The 22,218-nt window shown below is 45.2% G+C and overlaps 1 protein-coding gene across 4 annotated transcripts in view; it reads right to left on the bottom strand.

Annotated features, from left to right (window-relative positions):
• LOC134980479 (transmembrane protein 121) overlaps positions 1-21,912 on the bottom strand; it is a 154,042-nt gene extending 132,130 nt beyond the window's left edge. For 3 of the 4 annotated variants that reach the window (XR_010190409.1, XR_010190410.1, XM_063947321.1), the window contains exons 1-3: positions 21,676-21,912; positions 19,778-19,874; positions 17,960-18,162 (exon numbers count right to left, since the gene is read on the bottom strand). Coding sequence is in view for 2 of the 4 variants with exons in the window: in XM_063947321.1 (XP_063803391.1) it covers positions 17,960-18,162; positions 19,778-19,874; positions 21,676-21,795 (420 nt within the window). In the remaining 2 variants the exon portion in view is untranslated. The remainder of the gene's footprint in view (positions 1-17,959; positions 18,163-19,777; positions 19,875-21,675) is intronic. The other variant, XM_063947320.1, reaches the window with a different exon arrangement.
• Positions 21,913-22,218: the final 306 nt, after the last annotated feature.

The following is a 22,218-nucleotide window of genomic DNA, read 5'->3' as shown; positions in this document are numbered from 1 at the left end:
AGCATAAATGGCATTCAATCAACATATATTATGCATGTTAAATGTCATGATACAAACAATTCATATACAACTGATGATTGGCTATACTACACTAAAATACTGAGGCTTGGACTTTAATAATGCTATAATTCACAGTGTCCACTCATTAAATGATGAACAGGCTATTTGTAGCGTTTCAAACACTTGGTGTGTTCAGAGGTCCTCAGTTCCTTAATGTTCCAATTGAACATGTGTGCACACATATAATGAATTAAAATGGGTAGTTACCATCCAATGATAGCATTTGGTTCACCTCCAAGATTTTTATTATGCTGAGACAATCCCAATTTCAAAACTCCCTCTGCTGGTACTTATCCGTCTATTGCAGAATATCTGGAGAGGATGTCATGGGGACTTGTCCACAGTGCTCAGGCTCCCTCTGCTGATGGTTAGCCGTAATTGCAGATGCACTGATTAATGATCATACCACACGACGATGTTTATGTCGGTGAATGGAAGGTGAACGTCCTTGGTATCGGTCACTTCAAAAACGCGTTTCTCCGCCTTCTAGACACACTCAGCGGCTTCCTCAGTTTGAATGACCGAACTCACCGGGTTGCATTTATATAGCCACCCTGATTTGTAATTCCCGCGGCCGTCCGCGCATGCGCACTCCGGCGTGCGTTCCAAGCCTCATTTTCGCTCTGCTCCTTAAATAGACTCCGGTGGCCATTTTGGAGCCTCATGCCAAGCCTCACTTTCATATAGAATTAGATGTTTCTACTATAGAATCCAAGCCTCGTTTTGAATCCAGGAAGCTAGATCGAACCTCTCTTTCATAAGCTATTCAATCTTGATAATAATGTATCCAAGCCTCATTTTTAGCCAAATTTAATTGTCACTACTCACATAATTGCTAAAATTAGACTCCAATAGGCATTTTGTCACATTTACATGTTTTCACATTCTAATAAAACCATACTTGTTTAAAACGCATTTTTATGTTTTTATATATATACACATATCTATCCGGACAATGGGGGAGAGGGATAGTACTATTATCAAATTCCCTCATATTTGCGGTACATCTACCTAACCACAATCCCCTCATATCACCATATAAAATACAAAGTCTCCATCTCTCGGTATCGCAGGGAACCGTACACTATCTGTAAATATATATAGTTTTATAATTAGCAACATTTTCAAAAGGTTAAATTTTGTTTAGCTCAACTGAATCGTTGAGTCCCTGGGGGATCAGAGTTTTGAGGTTGAAAATCCAGAATGCCTCCTTTTTACACAACCTCCTAAACCTATCCCCCCCCCCCTATTGGTTACCGCCACCTGTTCGATGGCCATGATGTTTATATTCTCACTCGTCCCCTCACCACATTCCAATATATGACGATAAAGGTGATGAGTATTCCCTGCTCTTTTATTTATCTGTCGTTGATGCTCCATGAACCTAACGTGGAGAGCCCGGGTGGTGCGCCCCACATACTGTGCTCCACATCCGCACTGCAATACATAAATAACGTATGTGGACCTGCAGTTCAAAAAACTTTTTATATTAAATTTTTCACCTGATACAGTTGAGGAGAATTGTGTCGTTTTCTTTGCTGTGTGTTTGCATGTTACACAATTAATTCTACCACACTTATGAAATCCTATTGGTGGTTTGGGTAACCATGTATTTATTTGTCCCCCTTGTGCCCCTAATATTACGGATTTATCACATGGTCTGTTGAAAAAACTAGGTGCTAATGCGGATTTCAAACTATCTGATTTTCGAAATATTACCTGTTCACTGAGCTCTAAGTTGGCATTCAACACTTCATCCAATTTTAAGATCGGAGAATTCTTTTTGATGATCTTTTTAATCTCATATGCACTAGTGTTATATTTTGTTACAAACATTGTTGTCCTATCTATCTTCTTTTTATTCTTATTTTTCCTGGCACTGGTTCCGGTGGTATCTAATAAGGTATCCCTCTCTATCCCATCCACTTCCCTCAAGGCTTGATCTAACACAGATTTTGGATAGCCTTGAGTCAGAAATGCCCCATATAAGGATTCCATCTGTTCTTTCGCCCCTTCATTAGAGGAACAGTTCCTTTTAATCCGAAGGAACTGGCCCTTGGGTATGTTATCTTTCCATCGCTGCAAATGACTACTTCTATAATGTAAATACCGATTTTGGTCTACTTCCTTAACAAACGTACTAGTTACTATACTCTCATTTTTAATTTTAAGCGCTATATCCAAAAAAGTCACCTGTGTAGGGTGGCAATACCCTGTGAATTTTAACCCATATTTATTATGGTTCAAACTGGCAATAAATGACTCTGCCGACTCCGTGCTCCCCTCCCAAACAAAAAACAAATCATCTATGAAACGGCCATAGAGGACCAGGTTCGCCCCGAGACCGCCGGCCCACACATGTTGTTCCTCGAACCGCCCCATGAACACGTTGGCGAAACTCGGAGCAAACCTGGTCCCCATGGCCGTCCCCCTTAACTGTAAATACAGGTTGAGTATCCCTTATCCAAAATGCTTGGGACCAGAGGTATTTTGGATATCGGATTTTTCCGTATTTTGGAATAATTGCATACCATAATGAGATATCATGGTGATGGGACCTAAATCTAAGCACAGAATGCATTTATGTTACATGCACACCTTATATACACAGCCTGAAGTTAATTTTAGCCAATATTTTCAATAACTTTGTGCATTAAACAAAGTGTGTGTACATTCACACAATTCATTTATGTTTCATATACACCTTATGCACACAGCCTGAAGGTAATTTAATACAATATTTTTTATAACTTTGTGTATTAAACAAAGTTTGTGTACATTGAGCCATCAGAAAACAAAGATTTCACTATCTCACTCTCACTAAAAAAGTCCGTATTTCGGAATATTCCGTATTTCGGAATATTTGGATATGGGATACTCAACCTGTAATACCGTTTATCAAAAATGAAATAATTGTGTTGCAATATGAATTTAATACTCTCCAAAATCAACCTTCTCAATTCCTCCCCTATATTGGGATCTCTTGCCAAATAAAATTCTACTGCTTCAATCCCCAAGTGGTGTTCAATATTCGAATAAAGTGATTCCACATCACATGTGATAAAACAATAATTAGGCTGCCATTTAATGGTTTTAATTAAATTTAAGAAAAATGTGGTGTCCTTAATGTGAGATTTGAGTTCAATAACATAACCCTGTAAAAAAACTATCTATAAAAAATGACAAATTACTTGTCAGTGAATCCACACCCGCAATAATGGGTCTCCCCGGTGGATTCACTAACGTTTTATGCACCTTAGGCAAACAATAATATGTGGGAATCACAGGGTTCTCGCAAAACAAAAAACGTTGTGTTTCCCTGGATATAGCGCCTGAATCTAATGCTTTTTTTAACAAGATTTTTAATTCTTCCTGAAACTGGGCGGTGGGGTTGTGGGTCATCCTTGAATACAGGCTGGCGTCACCCAATTGTCTATTCGCCTCCGCCAAATACATCACTGTATCCATTACCACAACCCCACCGCCCTTGTCAGCTTGTTTAATGGTCATGGAGGAATCTCCCTTCAACATTTTTAATGCTAATCGTTCTTGTGTATTTAAATTGTCCTTTAGCGATTGTCTGTCAGACTTATAACACATCTCCCTAAACTGTTCTAATGTTGATTTGTAAAAACTCTCAATGTAAGGCCCTCTATATGCCAACGGATAGAACTCAGACTTGTTTTTAAACTTAGTAGTTTCACTAGCATCAAATATTTTAATATAAGCCTCCTTATTCGAATTATTCATTGATTCATCCGCCAGCGATTCTAATATATTGACCATTAATTGGTCCTCTTGATCCAATATAATCGGGATCCCTTCATTTCCTCTTTTCTTCATGTTTTTTATCGCGAAATATCGCTTCCTACTCAGGGACCTGGTGTATCTATTCAGGTCAACGAATAATTCGAATAAATTGGGTTTTTGGGCGGGGGCAAAATTTAAACCCTTCTCCAATAATCTTAACAGATCATTATTCAATTTCTTTGAAGATAGATTAAACACCCCTTTTCCTTTTATTTTAATTTCATGCTTTTTACTTGACCTGTTCTTTCTCCCTCTTTTTCCTCTAGCTCTTGTTCTCTTTGTCTTTTTCCTGACCACCCTACTCCTTCGTATTTTTTGTATGGACGGTTTTGGAATCTGTGGCTGTCCTCCAAAAAATTATCCGTACCTCCATAGGTATTGTATGATGGTCTATTTCTAACTCCCACATCTATCCACTCATCGCTCCCTGAGTCTCTTCTATTCCACGTTATTTATGTATTGCAGTGCGGATGTGGAGCACAGTATGTGGGGCGCACCACCCGGGCTCTCCACATTAGGTTCATGGAGCATCAACGACAGATAAATAAAAGAGCAGGGAATACTCATCACCTTTATCGTCATATATTGGAATGTGGGGAGGGGACGAGTGAGAATATAAACATCATGGCCAGCGAACAGGTGGCGGTAACCAATAGGGGGGGGGGGGGGGGATAGGTTTAGGAGGTTGTGTAAAAAGGAGGCATTCTGGATTTTCAACCTCAAAACTCTGATCCCCCAGGGACTCAACGATTCAGTTGAGCTAAACAAAATTTAACCTTTTGAAAATGTTGCTAATTATAAAACTATATATATTTACAGATAGTGTACGGTTCCCTGCGATACCGAGAGATGGAGACTTTGTATTTTATATGGTGATATGAGGGGATTGTGGTTAGGTAGATGTACCGCAAATATGAGGGAATTTGATAATAGTACTATCCCTCTCCCCCATTGTCCGGATAGATATGTGTATATATATATAAAAACATAAAAATGCGTTTTAAACAAGTATGGTTTTATTAGAATGTGAAAACATGTAAATGTGACAAAATGGCTATTGGAGTCTAATTTTAGCAATTATGTGAGTAGTGACAACTAAATTTGGCTAAAAATGAGGCTTGGATACATTATTATCAAGATTGAATAGCTTATGAAAGAGAGGTTCGATCTAGCTTCCTGGATTCAAAACGAGGCTTGGATTCTATAGTAGAAACATCTAATTCAATATGAAAGTGAGGCTTGGCATGAGGCTCCAAAATGGCCACCGGAGTCTATTTAAGGAGCAGAGCGAAAATGAGGCTTGGAACGCACGCCGGAGTGCACATGCGCGGACGGCCGCGGGAATTACAAATCAGGGTGGCTATATAAATGCAACCCGGTGAGTTCGGTCATTCAAACTGAGGAAGCCGCTGAGTGTGTCTAGAAGGCGGAGAAACGCGTTTTTGAAGTGACCGATACCAAGGACGTTCACCTTCCATTCACCGACATAAACATCGTCGTGTGGTATGATCATTAATCAGTGCATCTGCAATTACGGCTAACCATCAGCAGAGGGAGCCTGAGCACTGTGGACAAGTCCCCATGACATCCTCTCCAGATATTCTGCAATAGACGGATAAGTACCAGCAGAGGGAGTTTTGAAATTGGGATTGTCTCAGCATAATAAAAATCTTGGAGGTGAACCAAATGCTATCATTGGATGGTAACTACCCATTTTAATTCATTATATGTGTGCACACATGTTCAATTGGAACATTAAGGAACTGAGGACCTCTGAACACACCAAGTGTTTGAAACGCTACAAATAGCCTGTTCATCATTTAATGAGTGGACACTGTGAATTATAGCATTATTAAAGTCCAAGCCTCAGCATTTTAGTGTAGTATAGCCAATCATCAGTTGTATATGAATTGTTTGTATCATGACATTTAACATGCATAATATATGTTGATTGAATGCCATTTATGCTGCAGTAGTGCAGATTAATAAATTTTACTCATTTTTTAAATTGTCATTACTCTCAAATGTATATTTTTAAACTGTCTCTTTAATTAGTGCGGACAGCGCTCCTGATTTTCTACAGGGGGTTACATCCCTGTAGTAAGTGTGTTGTCAGGAATCCCTCTCCTGGCTAGTATCAGCCATTCAACTTCCATGCCGTCAAACGTAGCCGTGTTAAGTTTTGATAGATGAATGGCCTCTGTTGCAGGAGATCCTCGCGAAGAGGTAGAGGCCACGGATCTTCCAGGAGTATCTCCAGAAGGTCCGCGTACCAGCCCTTCTTGGCCAGTCTGGAGCAATGAGAATTGCTTGAACTTTTTCCCTTTTTATTCTTTTGAGAATTCTTGGGATCAGCAGAAGTGGAGGGAACACGTACACCATCTGATAGACCCATGGAGTTGTCAAAGCGTCCACTGCCACTGCCTGTGGGTCTCTAGATCTGGAACAATACGGATTGAGCTTCTTGTTGAGACGAGAGGCCATCATATCGATTTGTGGACATCCCCATCGACGTGTCAAGCACCTGAACACCTCCGGGTGAAGGCACCATTCCCCAAGGTGCAGGTTATGTCTGCTGAGGAAGACTGCTTCCAAGTTATCTACTCCCGGAATGAAGACCGCACACAACGCCACAGCGTGTTTTTCTGCCCAGAGGAGAATTCTTGATACCTATGACATTGCTGCTCTTCTTTTCGTTCCTCCCTGTCGGTTTATGTACGTTGCTGCCGTCACATTGTCCGACTGAACCTGAATGGCCCAATCTTGAAGAAGATATGAGGCCGGCAGAAGGGCGTTGTATACAGCCCTGAGTTCCAGAATGTTGATTGGAAGGACGACTTCCTGAATTGACCATCTTGCTTGAAACTGCACCCCCTGGGTAACCACTCCCCGACCTCTGAGGCTTGCGTCTGTGGTTAGCCGAATCCAATTCTGAATCCCAAACCTTCGGCCCTCCATTAGGTGAGAAGTCTGTAGCCATCACAGAAGGGAGATCCTGGCCTATGGCGACAGCCGGATCCTCTGGTGCATGTGAAGATGCGATCCGGACCATTTGTCCAACAGATCCAGCTGGAAGGGCTTCGCATGAAACCTTCAGTACTGAAGCGCCTCGTAAGAGGCCACCATTTTCCACAGAAGGCGAATGCATAGATGCACCGAGATCCGGGTTGGCTTCAGGACATCCCGAACCATCAACTGGATTACCAATGCCTTTTCCTTTGCCTTTCTGCGACTCTGTGTCCAGTATCATTCCCAGAAATGAGAGCCTCTGAGTTGGCTCTAAATGAGATTTCGGGAGATTTAGAATCCACCCGTGATTCAGGAGTAGTTTGGTTGTGAGACCAATGCTGCTCAACAACTTTCCCTGGATGGTGCCTTTATCAGAAGATCGTCCAGGTACGGAATTATGTTCACTCCCTGCTTGCGAAGGAGAAACATCATCTCTTCCATCACCTTGGTGAACACCCTCGGTGCCGTGGAGAGACCAAATGGCAGGGCCTGGAACTGGTAGTGACAGTCCTGCAGTGCAAACCGTAGATAAGCCTGGTGAGGCGGCCAGATCGGAATGTGAAGGTACGCATCCTTGATATCCAGAGACACTAGGAATTTCCCCTCCTCCAGCCCTGAGATCACCGCTCTCAGAGACTCCATCTTCATTATGAGCACTCGTAAGTACGGGTTCAATGATTTTAGATTCAAAATCTGTCTCCCCAAACCATCCGGTTTCGGTACTACAAACAAGTTGGAATAGTACCCCTTGTTTTGCAGATGAGTGGAACTGGAACAATGACCTGAGTCTGTACCAGTTTTTGAATGGCATCCTGTAAGGTTATACTTGCCTCTTGTGAAACTGGTAAGACTGATTTGAAGAATCTGTGAGGTGGGAACTCCTGAAACTCCAGTCTGTAGCCCTGGGAAATAAGATCTATGACCCAGGAATCCTGGCATGATGTTGTCCAGATGTGACTGAAATTTCTTAGTCGGGCTCCCACCTGCCAGTCTTCCATGCCAAGCGGTCCACCGTCATGCAGAAGGCTTTGAGGAAGCAGAACTGGAGCTCTGTTCCTGAGAACCGGCAGTTACTGGTTTGCATGGTTTACCTCTAGCGCCTCTGGGGGTCATTCCGAGTTGTTCGCTCGTTATTTTTTTTTCGCAACAGAGCAATTAGTCGCTAATGCGCATGCGCAATGTCCGCAGTGCGACTGCGCCAAGTAAATTTGCAATGGAGTTAGGTTTTTTACTCACGGCATTACGAGGTTTTTTCTTCGTTCTGGTGATCGTAATGTGATTGACAGGAAGTGGGTGTTTCTGGGTGGAAACTGGCCGTTTTATGGGAGTGTGTGAAAAAACGCTACCGTTTCTGGGAAAAACGCGGGAGTGGCTGGAGAAACGGAGGAGTGTCTGGGCGAACGCTGGGTGTGTTTGTGACGTCAAACCAGGAACGACAAGCACTGAACTGATCGCACTGGCAGAGTAAGTCTCGAGCTACTCAGAAACTGCACAGAGAAGTCTTTTCGCAATTTTGAGAATCTTTCGTTCGCAATTTTGATAAGCTAAGATTCACTCCCAGTAGGCGGCGGCTTAGCGTGTGCAATGCTGCTAAAAGCAGCTTGCGAGCGAACAACTCGGAATGAGGGCCTCTGTTGGCAGTAGAAGAGCCTCGGACTTTGCCCTTAAACTTGGCAGTCCGAAAGGACTGTAGGGGAGGTCCTGAGTAGGTCTTCCTGCTTGGGGGATCTGCAGAAGGAAGATATGTGGACTTACACGCAGTAGCTTTGGAGATCATTTGTCCAGTTCATCTCCAAATAAGGCCTCTCCTGTGAAGGGTAGGCATTCTACGCCTTTCCTGGAGTCCGCATCCGCAGTCCACTGCATAACCATAAGCCCCTGCGTGCTGATACTGCCATAGCAGTGGTGCGTGCATTAAGCAACCTACTTCTTTTATGGGTTCCACCATAAAATTCGCAGAGTCCTGTATATGCTGCAGGAGTAACACAATCTCCCCCCTAGATAAGGAATCCAACCCTTCAGTAAGGTTACCCGACTATTTAGCAATGGCTTTAGTAATCCACGCACATGCTATAATGGGGTCTCTGAGCCATCCCAGCAGCTGTGTACATGGATTTGAGTGGTCTCAATCTTACGATCAGCTGTGTCTTTCAGGGAGGCTGCACCAGGGACAGGTAACACAATCTTCTGTGACAACCTGGACACAGATGCATCCACTATCGGTCGACTTTCCCATTTTTTCCTATCCTCAAGAGGAAAAGGAAAAGATGAGAGCAACCTTTTAGGGATTTGAAATTTCTTATCAGGAGTAGCCCACGGTTCTTCAAACAGTGTATTCAATTCCTTTGACACAGGAAAAGTGGCTGAGGATTTCTTTATTACATTAAAATAAGATTCCTCACACTCCTCTGTAACCTTTTCAGGAATTTGTAGCACATCTTTGATAGCTTCTAGAAGAGCCTGTATTTCCTGTGACAGAGCAGCATACCCCCCTTCTGAATCCACCTCCCCCTCCTCCATGTCTGACCCCTCAGCATCAGAGTCAGACTGCAGGAAATGGGCCAGAGTACGTTTTTGTGGACAAATGGCAGGGGACTGAAACACTAGTTTGGGGACTGAGTCTCTGTTCATAAACTCATCCACAGACTGTCTTAAGTATTGTGTCTCTTTCTCATTGCGGGACAATTTATTAGAGATATTAGAAATCATTCCTTTGAGGAAATCTAACCACACTGGTTCAGCTCCGCTAGCCTGAGAAGGTGCACTACACTGAGTACATAGTAGTAAGCTCCCTGGGGAAGAGGAACACTCTGCCGTACATGAAACCAACTCTTTGCCTGACATATTGTAAATGTGACAGCACACACACACACACACACACACACACACACACACACACACACAGGAAAAGGTTAAAAACACAATTAACCCACAAAGAGCCAATCCAGGGAGACACAGAGGTATTTGGAGCCAGCACACCGTGCCCTTATTGCTAATGCCAAGCTTAGCCGGGTTGCAAACTAAGTACCCAGATTGGGGACTTACTACACTAATAATCGCTCCCCTCCTGCTATGACCCCCTGGTACCGCTGAGGTAATCTGGAGTGACACCGGAGGAGCTGCGCGTCTCTGTCAGTCAGCATCTGTGTCCACTGCAGAGGGAAAATGGCGCTGGTTAGCTGCTGGATCCGCTCATAGTGAAACCCCGCCCCTTCAATGGCGCGCGGTCTTCCCGCTTTTTTTATACTGGCTGAGGTAAAATGTGCTTAAAATGGAGACAGCACCGTTTTAAGGCATTGTTTGCCAGTGTGGATACTGTGTACAGTGTACTGAGACGCAGTTGTGTACGGAGTCTGGAGACGCAATCCGCCCCGGTTAGAAGCTGTGCGTCTCCGTACCCTCATGCCGCCATAATGGCCGGTGACCCGCTAACCGTGACGCCGGATTAGTACTCACCACTCTTCTTTCTTCTGGCTGAGAGGGGTGGCGGCGTGCTGCGGGTATGTACGCTCGCCGTGGTGGGGCTTGTGAATAGTTCCTTCAGGAGCTAGTGTCCTGTCAGCGGGGAACGGGACCATTAACCCTTCAAGAGGTTGGGCCGCCCCCTCCCCCCCTTCCCCCTCCCTAAGTCCAACGATGCAGACAGGTTGGTGCCATCCAGTCCTGCCTGAAAATAACAAACAGAAAAATAAATGCTGAAAACTTTTCAGGAGCTTCCATAAGTGTGACCGGCTCCTCCGGGCACATTTTCTAAACCGAGTCTGGTAGGAGGGGCACAGAGGGAGGAGCCAGCCCACACTATCAAATTCTTATAGAGCCCATGGCCCCTAGTGGACCAGTCTATACCCCATGGTACTAAATGGATCCCCAGTATCCTCTAGGACGTAAGAGAAAAAACACAAGGGCAAGTGCCGAGCAGGTAAAACAGTAAGAGGGAGTTGTATAGTAAGGACAGAAAAATGAACTGCAGATGTAACAATAGCTCTCAGAAAAGCCATACAACTCCCTTTTCCCCACCTGTCAAACTCCTTCCTCTCCGATTAACATTTTTGTGGCTAAACTCATATCCACACACTTAAAACTGCATGGGATCATCTATATGAAGTAGAACGTTATACTTGAATAATGTCATCTAGTGGAGGAAAACAGCTAGTTGTAAAAATAGAATTGCAGCAGTATAATTATGTCAAATCATTTATGTTCGGCGTGTACATTTTGTTATACTGCCCATGTACAAATGAACATCTGAGAAAAACAACCTTCTATTCACCCACTCTCGTCACACAGCATGAACAAGTATCAGCCTTTCATGGCTTCTATAGAAAGTGTTCACAGTCAAGACTGAATCAGAAGGATTGCGGTCATTCTTTTTTTTCTTTTTTAATTATCTATCTATATTAGGGCTCAACAAATCGCAGGCACCAAGTCGCCATGGCAACCAAGATTTTATCCCTGGCAACTAGGTTTATAAGAGCCAGGTACCTATAAAGCTAATTGTCCAAAAATCAATGTGGGAGTAGGGGGACGTCCACTCGCATGTCTAAGGAGTTGATCATAGATGTGCGTTTTTTCACACATCTACGATCAGGTCTGAATTACCCCCTATATCTTGCAAGCTTCAAACTGTGCGTCCTAAATCCTCTACACCCAGCTACTGACATCCTCGTCTAGTATTATTACCATGGTTGGGAAACTACTCTCTTCTCTTCTGTTTCTACTTCGGATAGAAAGCTGGAATCTGCAGCATACTATCAACTGGGGCCCTACTGGGCGGCATGCCATGAACTGGGGCCCTACTGGGCGGCACGCCATGAACTGGGGCCCTACTGGGCGGCACGCCATGAACTGGGGCCCTACTGGGCGGCACGCCATGAACGGGGGCCCTACTGGGCGGCACGCCATGAACGGGGGCGGAACGCCATGAACGGGGGCGGAACGCCATGAACTGGGGCCCTATTGAGCGGCACGCCATGAACTGGGGCCCTACTGGGCGGCACGCCATAAACTGGGGCCCTACTGGGCGGCACGCCATGAACTGGGGCCCTATTGGGCGGCACGCCATGAACTGGGACCCTACTGGGCGGCACGCCATGAACTGGGGCCCTACTGGGCGGCACGCCATGAACTGGGGCCTTACTGGGCTGCACGCAATGAACTGGGGCCCTACTGGGCGGCACGCCATGAACTGGGGCCCTACTGGGCGGCACGCCATGAACTGGGGCCCTACTGGGCGGCACGCCATGAACTGGGGCCCTACTGGGCGGCACGCCATGAACTGGGGCCCTACTGGGCGGCACACCATGAACTGGGGCCCTACTGGGCGGCACACCATGAACTGGGGCCCTACTGGGCGGCACACCATGAATTGCGGCACTACTGGGCGGCATACCATGAATTGCGGCACTACTGGGCGGCATACCATGAATTGGGGCACTACTGGGCGGCATACTATGAATTGGGGGAGCTACTGGGCAGCACACCATGAATTGGGGCACTACTGGGCAGCATACCATGAATTGAGGCACTACTGGGCAGCACACCATGATTTGGGGCACTACTGGGCAGCACACTATGAATTGGGGCACTACTGGGCAGCACACTATGAATTGGGGCACTACTGAGCAGCACACTATGAATTGGGGCACTACTGAGCAGCACACTATGAATTGGGGCACTACTGTTTGACATTTTGAATTAGGAGCATTTATGGACATGTGGCATAATCTGAGGAGCATTAAAAAAGTCTGATAGCATGTGGGACATTGAAGAGGCTTGTGTGGGGGTGTGATGGCATGTGGGCCATTAAAGGGGCATGTGTGGTGGCCTATACAAGTTTAAATATAATTCGGGCACGGACAATAGTCTGGCCCCTAAACTTTTAAGCTCCTTACTGAACTTGGTCAAGACCTGATATATTATAAAATATATCAGGGCTTAAATATACATATCTATATATATATATATATATATCTATATCTATATATATATATCTCTATATCTATCTATATCTTTTTTTCTTTTTTTTTTGCAAATAAATGGCGCTGTACAATGTAAAACTGTGAAAATGGGCAGACATGTTTTATTGTGGAGTTATCATTAGTGTAACACCTTGTTATTCATTTGGTGACATTCTGATAGATTAGAATGTCTATTCATTGTTTTCTTTTCCCCATTTTATTACTTGGTGCTGGGAGGTGGCGTTTCAAGTTAAGAAACAAAATATCTTTTTTTAATATCTAGTACCACTCTTGCACTGCGGATCTGGGAAATTGCAGGGTGTATAACCCAGCAAATTCCTGGGTACTCAGCCCAGCCCAGTCAAAAGCAGGGTCGGAGACCCTGGTCAGACCCTTTTCCACTGCCAAAAAAAAAAAAACAGGATTGATGCACGTTCATGTGCCGAAACCCTGGAAAGTTAGGTCTGTGGAAAAGGGGTATAACTGGCATTAGTAAAATAAAATATTTAATATGTAACTCAAACACGTACCCATTTATGATCCAGAAAGAGAGATTACAAATGTTCTAGTTTTTTGTGGACACAATTCATAATTACAAAGCATTGTACGGTCATGCATAATTCCTTCATGTACAGGTGGCAGCTGCACTGGCCAAGACCTCAAGTCCAGCAGCTGCAAAAGCATACTACCGTCTACAACCACAGAAAACACCACCAACTAAGACCTCACATCCAGAGAACCATCTCTAGCCCCCAGGAAAGCAGGACTGGAGCTACTAAAACCTCCATCTTGGCAGCACAAACCACCAACAAGTATAGGTCATCTTGAAGCTATCTATTAAGAGTATTTAAAGAACATAAAAGTGATTAAAGATTTGCTGGATAAGGAATGGATTCAGCTGGAAAAAGGACAACTAATTTTAAGAGATTAAGCAAAATGTTTCACTTTCAAGAGGCTGAAAACACTAATTGGGTCTCTATTCCCAGAATGGATTAAGTACTAGCTTGTTTATCAGCAAAAACTGCTGTGCCATTAGAGGAAGGGCAGAAAGATGGAAAAATCTTTTAAAAGATTAAATGTTTTCGGAAGTATAACAATTAAATCAAGTGCGGCTATGGCTTCAGTCTCCAGAGCAATCAGAATATGGACGCGGAATAAGTGTACAGGATGCTGAAGAGACAGTAAGTAAACACAACTTTGCCGATAGACTTGAAATTATTATCCTACACAAAAAAAAAAAAATTGCTTTCCTTTGTCAAGCAAAATGGCCAGAATTATTCTTGCATATAAAAGGTATATCATCTGCAGTGGTAGCAAGGAAGCCCTGCCTACAGTACTCTCCCTGTTTTTGCGATAGTTTCCACCCACAATCCAAAAATATATATTGGTAGTTTCATTGGCTCCCAGTAAATAAATAAATAACCCTAGTGTGTAAGTGTGTGCGTGTACATTTATCTACAGCAGACTAGATGGGCCAAGTGGTTCTTATTTACCGTCACATTCTATAGGGGGGTACACACTGAGAGATGTGCGCTGGGCGATCTAGCACAGAACGCTCAGCACACATCTCTCCCCCCGCTCAGCACACAGTGCGATGTGTGCCAAGCGAGGGGTGGACGGGGGACGGACGGGCATGCTCACTTCACGCAGCGGTGAAGTGAGCGATGTACTAGATTGTGCCTGGCCAGTCTAGTACCGGCGATTGCGACACGGATAGATCCGTGCTTAATTTCTAAGCAATCTAGGCAGATTGCTTAGAAATTAAAGCACGGATCTCTCCGTGAGTACCCCCTTTTGTTTCGGTGTTATTTTTGCATTCAAGGCGGCTGATTCAAAGTAGGAAGCAAAGGGGTGCAAATATGTTTTGTTTTTTTTGCATGCAGGCTAAATACGGTCTGCGTTTGCATGTACCGATGTGTCCTTTTACACTGTGGCTTCAGTCGTGCCAAATAGCCCCTTTCGGCGATCCAGGTCTTATGCGACTCAGTCGCGCATCTTTTTAGCTCGAATAAAACAACTAGAAGCACAGATCTGCATTGCTAGTGTAGACTGCTCACAGGGGTTTGCGACATTTGTACATTTGTGTGCGACAGAGTCTAAATCTGTGTATAAGCCCCGATGTGAGCAGCTGCGGCTTTTCCTCACGCCAAGTTCTCTTGTGCTTGCCAGTAATACCAATCCAAGGGGGTAATTCAAAGTTGATCGCAGCAGGAATTTTGTTAGCAGTTGGGCAAAACCATGTGCACTGCAGGTGGGGCAGATATAACATGTGCAGAAAGAGTTAGATTTGGGTGGGTTATTTTGTTTCTGTGCAGGGTAAATACTGGCTGCTTTATTTTTACACTGCAAATTAGACTGCCCCTTTTCACTCCTAGAGTGAACACTAATTACATGGTGAGGGACAAGATTTGCTTCTGTTTGTCCACATATTTTATGACTGGCAGCCACCAGCACTGGGTTTGCCTATTATATTGACCAGAAATTATTTGAATTGGTCCTGGACCACGAGTCCAAGGCACCCCTGCAAGGGCTCTGAGGTACCCCAGGGTGCCACAGCACACAGTTTGAGAACCACTATGCTAAAGCATTCACTGCTGTACCCAGCTAATGTGCAAAAACATTCTAATGCTGTAGCCGCCTGCAGATGTATCGAGACGCCCACCGATAACGTTGCAGATTTCATCATCTGTGTACAAAGGCGCAGCATCCATTGCAGATCATTCAGAAATGTAGCACATCTACAATCAGTTTCTCTGACATGCGGGGGGGCGATGTGAAAGCATCGCATGGCGGCAACACTTTTGTACCCGCCATGTAGCTTCCTACCTGCACAGCCCAGCTGCGATGGCAGGCGGCTACCCATCACGTTCCGGGTCGCAGCGGCTGCGTGTGGCATCACGCAGCCACGACGCGGCCCATCCCCGCAACAATCCGGACAAGCCTGCGTTGTCCAGACCGAGCCTCACCAACGGCATTCTAACGCCGTTGGCACGCTCCCACCTGCCCCGCGACCCTCTGCCTGCTTTCGCATATCACTAGGCCTTATGGGGTGTGCACGCACAGTGCACCCGCTCACCAGCGCACTCCCCAAAGGGCTTCAGACTGCGATCGCTGCCGCTGCAGGGATCGGGTCTGAATTAGGGCTACAGTCAGATAATAATATCTCATCTGTGTAAATATCAGCATAGCGGAAGGAACACCTAGCCAGCAAAGTGATACAAGGTGTAATGAATCAGAAGGAAAGGAGACTGCTATGGAGTGGGGTGATGTCTGCACCTCGAATACTGCAAAAAATCTTTACAGACAATGGTGGTAGCTTCATAACCAGACAAGGAAGAGCCTATAGCTGGCAAATGATAATCTAGAGCCCTCCATAAGCAAACAGTTCAAGTTGACCCTCATACAGTTTATTTCTAAAGGGCCCTACACACTGGTAGATCTCACTGCACGATATGAACGTTCTCGTTCATTAATGAACGAGAACTCGTTCATATCGTGCAGTGTGTAGGCACCAACGATTAACGATGCGCAGCCCCGCGCTCGGTAATCGTTGGTGCCCCGTCGCTTATGCATGCAGGCCAATATGGACGAGATTGTCCATATTAGCATGCACTGCTATGGCGCCGGGTCACGGGGGGAGTGAAGAAACTTCACTCCCCCCGTCACTGTTCCCCCCCGCCGCCGGGTCGCCCGTTTGCCGTATCGGCGGTCAGGCAGCTCGGCGGTGGGTCGCCCAGTCTGTAGGGCCCTTTAGTCATGCAAGGGAAGACATCCCTCCAAGAGGTGACAATGCACATACATAGATTATATTAAAAAAAATGAGAAAACTGCGTGATTTCTGACACTACATTTCGTAATGACCGATGTGGCACCTGATCCACAATTCTCATATTTCCCTGCAATCTGTAGCGCATTATAATTCATTATATGACTGTAACCCCTCTGTAATGGAGCTTTCCTCACCGGTGTCAGAGCATAGGGAGGCATGTTTCAAGCTGGTCACATTCCAACATCAATAGCAGTAATTTGTTTATGAAGTACTTAAAGAAATGAGACCTTATTTTGAGAAAACTTTGCAATTTCACAAAATACCCTTACTTTGCTTATACTTCCCATCAAGGGAAACAACATCTAACCAAGTAGCCAAAAAGTGTATGTGTGTGTGTGTGGGGGTGGGGGAGAAGATATGATTTATTTATATTGCCAGTAAATGTACTAAATGCAAGTGAGGGTGAAATACTGATGGCTTCTTGCTTTGGTATCAATCTGACTTCTGAAAACAGCAAAAAGCACTTTTTCTGCACATTGCTTTGTATCATAAAATCTGCACTTGAAAGTTATAATGCATGTTTTCTAGAGATGGCCAAAAATAATACTGGTAGACCATTATAAAAAGTCGACAATCTAACGCATCTAATCAGAATGCCGCTTAATCTACTGAAGCCAGGATGGGGGAGCTCTGGCCATTATAACTCCTTCATATCTGGATTTGGTAACCCTAAGGGTGTTCTTGTTGGGTGATCATGAGGGCAATTCAAATGAAGGAGCAAGTATGGGAGAGACCAGGTACTTTTAGCATCCTCAAGCGTTGCTCTTCTATTGTTTCTGTAGTGTAGGGTGTTATTGTCAGGTGATCAAACGATGGTACCCTGAGTGTGTAGAGACCAGACTGGGAGAAGATCAAACACTTAATTTCACTCACCGCATCCTCTAGTTCTGCATAACTACTGGTTGTGGAATAAAAAGTCACATTTTACAGGGTTGAAGATGATTGTCTACTCGTCCGGATTACTTTTGGAGGTACAAAAGGCCGATTCCCAGTCACCTTTAGTACACCATCGTACTCCTATGGAACGTCTGATGGAATTTGGCTGCCAATGTCAGTGGAACTGGGTCTTCTAATGCAGTGCCTGACAGCAGCACACCCCACCCTACTCGCCCCCAGGAACGCCTATCGGAACTGGATGGATCTTAAAGGAGTTCCAATCTGTGTCCGCGACACATGCTTGCGCCCGATGGTGTACATCTGTCTTGGTCTGAATCAAGCCCTTAGCACTGCAGGGGTTAAAGGTATTCACATCACTAACTGAGTCACACATCTTGGATATTTCAGAAGTACATACCGTGCAGATTGTAACATGATCACCCACTTTAACTCTGTTCTTTTCCAACATTATTTCAAGTATCTTCACTCTGCATAAGAGCCAAGAAAAGGCTAGCAGTAGTTCCCTGCTGCCTTCTTCACCACCATTGGGGAGAGCGTAGAAGGCAGGTCTGCCGTAGCCTTGAGTCTGCAATACACACTTTACATACTGAACTTGATTAGCTGTAATACACAAAAGTAACATAAAATAATGCATTAGCATCATATATAAACATTTGTCAAAATCATTTCCTACATTTCACAATCAGATATGGCCACGTTTGTGGTCCGGAAATGTCATTTCTGATCATTTGACAACTGATTCCTCCAGCACCTGTCCATGTATAATAGACCAGCTTAAGCACAGGTAGTCCTTTGGACACTGGGGGTCATTCCGAGTTGATCGCTAGCTGAAAATGTTCGCTGCGCAGCGGTGAAGCAAAAAAAAAAAAACGGCACTTCGGCGCAATGCGCACGCGCGACGTACTTTCACAACGGCCGATGCAGTTTTACACAAGGTCTAGCGAAGCTTTTCAGTCGCACTGCTGGCCGCAGAGTGATTGACATGATGTGGGCGTTTCTGGGTGTCAACTGACTGTTTTCAGGGAGTGTTTGGAAAAACGCAGGCGTGGTTGGGAGAACGCAGGGCGTGTTTGTGACGTCAAATCTGGAACTGAACAGACTGAAGTGATCGCTAGCTAGGAGTAGGTCTGGAGCTACTCTGAAACTGCACAATTTTTTTTTGTAGCCGCTCTGCGATCCTTTCGTTCGCACTTCTGCTAAGCTAAAATACACTCCCAGTGGGCGGCGGCTTAGCGTTTGCACAACTGCTAAAAACAGCTAGCGAGCGATCAACTCAGGATGACCCCCACTATGCGGGAGATACAATTAATTTTGTGGCTTGTTGTTATGTGTGGCAGCGCACATTGCAGATAATTACAATAGGGTGCATGCAAAAACAAGCAAGGCTTTCCTGCTGAAGAACCTGCGTTGTATCCAGGGGCGTTATAAGAGAGGAGGGGACCTGTGTGCAGCCTCCGTCGCCGGCCCCCTCCTCTCCGTCAGGTAGTAGACTCTGCCTTAAAGCCAGAGCCTACTGCGCATGTGCAGGTCTCCGGGAACATGGCGCCCGTACCTTGTTCCCCGGGACACCTTCAGTGCGCATGTGCAAATCACTCGGAAATGGCCGCCGTGGGACTCCGGAGGAGTAAGCAAATTCCATGGGTGCAGTGTGGACCCCCCGGACCTAGGGGCCCGTATGCACCGCACACATTGCACCGATTATATCAGCGGTTCTCAACCGCGGTCCTCAAGCTCCCCCAACAGTTCATGTTTTCCAGGTCTGCTCACAGGATTGCAAGCGAAATAATTTGCTCCACCTGTGAATCTTTTAAAATGTGTCAGTGAGTAATGAATACACCTGTGCACCTGCTAGGTGACCTGGAAAACATGAACTGTTGGGGGTACTTGAGGACCGAAGTTGAGAACCAATGGATTCTAGAATCGCCTAAGGTTGTATCGGTGTATGAGGATCCAATTGGACCTCGCTGCTTATTGAATCTCCCTCTATAACTCACCCACCTCTGAACGGTGTCTAAAAAAGAAACAAAATGTGCTGCAATCAAAGTTACAAAGGTGAATCTAATTTACAGTGGAAGAAGATTATCAACATATCTCAACATAGGTCCTGGCTTTGAAAATACATATTGTATAGGAAAAATACCAAATGAGAACGGTGGCTAAACTGTTTCTACTCTAACAACTACGAATAAACCCAAACTCAGGGGCTGAGACATACCAATTGCATTCTTTTCAGGTGCTGAAGGCGATAAATCTTCTTCGCTCGGATAGATTTGCTTTAATAAGTTGTACAGTAATTTCCAAAATTCAGGAGTCTATGGAATAAGAAAAAATATTTTATATCCATTATTATCATCAATAACTTATAGCAACAGCGTATTCTGTTGCACTTTACCTATATAACATACGGCAAATGCTGCTCCTCACCTCTACAGGGGAATTCCAGTGTTTTGTGCACCGACGGCCACTAGATGGCACCCATCGGAGTAATTCAAGTGTTGCTCCGTTCAGATGCGCACAGCCGCTGACATTACCGTTATGTTGTTCCGTCATTTTGACGGACTGGTAACTAGTACTTACATAAATGTCCAAAAATAGAGGGCACTCACCAGTGTAGTTATAGCAAGACATTTTACTTGACAAATCCACATAGATACAGTATCACCAAAAGCAACAGGTTTTGGAGCAGTTTTCAAGACAGTAACATTCAGTGAGATGTAATGGCGTCCGAGATCGCTGGGGGTGGGGGATGCTGGCCAGTCTTGTTAGGCTGGGTACACACTAGGTGATAAGTCGAAATATTGGGCACACTGTCTAGTGTGTACCAGCAATCCCGAGCTCCCGTGGGTCATTTGCCGCGTCATCCGATCGAGCAAGCTGACGGGACGATCCTGGCAACAACCAGATGTAGGGGAATGCAGCCGTGAACAATAGATCATACATTGTATACGGGGCATGCGATGCAGCTGTGAACAATAGATCATACATTGTATACGGGGCATGCGATGCAGCCGTGAACAATAGATCATACATTGTATACGGGGCATGCGATGCAGCCGTGAACAATAGATCATACATTGTATACGGGGCATGCGGTCACAAGGTCGACATGAGTGTTTCATAATTTTTCATTTTTTGAACTTTTTCATACTTTACGATTCACGTGGACTACGATTGGGAATGGTAACCTGTGCCGAGCGAAGCGAGACACCTTGCCCGAAGCATGGCGAGTGGACACGGTGCACTAATTGGAGTTCTCTGTCACTTATCGAAGAAAACGACACCAAAAAAAGTTTAAAAAAACTTGTCGACCTTTTTCCATATCGACCTAATGACCATGTCGACCTAATGCATGTCAACCAATAGTGATCGACCTAATGACTGTCGACCTAAAGGGCCCCATACACTAGGACGATAATGCCAGATTTCGGGCATTCAGCCCGATATATATCGGAGCGATCGGGCATTTTGGAGGTGTTTCCGATCCGATGCGCATTCCCGTGAGCATCGAATCCCCCAGATTGAATGTGCAGCACATCCAATCACGTCCGACCCCGCAGGCATGGCTGGGATCACCCAGGATACATTGTATGCAAAAGGACAGCATCCGATGTATCTTGGGCTATCCTGCCCCGCGGGAGACTGCTGGGGTGATCGCCGGCGACATGTCGCGTTAGTGTATGCGGCCCTTAAGTGTGGTCGAACCTAATGACCCATAGCCGCGTACGGCACAGCCGATATATCGTCATATCGGTCGTGCCGTCGGCCAGGAACACACATCGCTAAGTGTACCCAGCATAAGTTATAACATTTTAACCGTGTCGGCGGTATTACTTTAAACATTATGTTTTATGATAATGTTTAGTTACAATGCCAACATAGTAAAAAGACTTTAAATAAACATGACAACTGTGTCGGCATGAAGCTGACGACATACCGACCTGTTGACATAACATATGTATTCCACCTGGAGTTGCGCATGGAAATCTTAAAACAAACAAAGCTTCATATGAAAGAGAAATATAATGTCCCCATTCTCATGCAACACAAACCCACAGCCGGCGCGATCTGACTACACAAAATGGTTATGGATAGTAATTAGAGCGGGACACCTACCGCTTCCGGCCGGTTAAACTTTGACTTTCGGAAAACCTCAGGATCCCAGAAGTGCCCGGAGGCAGAGAGCGCCCGGCACAGGGCGCAGAGCACTTCCCTGGCGCTGCCCGCCCGCTGCATGGGGTCTCCTGCTGCAGCTGCAGTTTGAAAGGCCGCCGCTGTCACTGGTTGCCAGGCAACTAAGGACGGCGGAAACTGTGAGAAGGAACCAGGCAACAGTCTCGTGACGCGTCAGCGGTGGCCATATTGGTGTCTGGCAGAGGAACTAAACTCTGTTACTTAGAAGAAAAAAAATATCCTATTAATAATAATCACCTGTGAATGATGCCCGAGTTATTTGTAATTATGTATTATAATGCAAAGAATACATAAGTCTGCATTTGTGTGCTAGATGTAAAGCAGCCTTGGGAATAGGCCCTACACACTGGCCGATCCGCCGCCGAGCTGCCCGACGGCGGATACGGCCGACGGGCGACCCGGCTGCATTGAAGTGCAGGCAAATATAGATGAGATCGGGGCCGAGCGTCGTTCATTGCTGTTGCC

This window comes from Pseudophryne corroboree, chromosome 12 (assembly GCF_028390025.1).
Source record: "Pseudophryne corroboree isolate aPseCor3 chromosome 12, aPseCor3.hap2, whole genome shotgun sequence".
Classification (NCBI taxonomy): Eukaryota; Metazoa; Chordata; class Amphibia; order Anura; family Myobatrachidae; genus Pseudophryne; species Pseudophryne corroboree.
The sequence above is the reverse complement of the archived record's forward strand: the minus strand, read 5'-3'. Positions and strand labels throughout refer to the sequence as shown.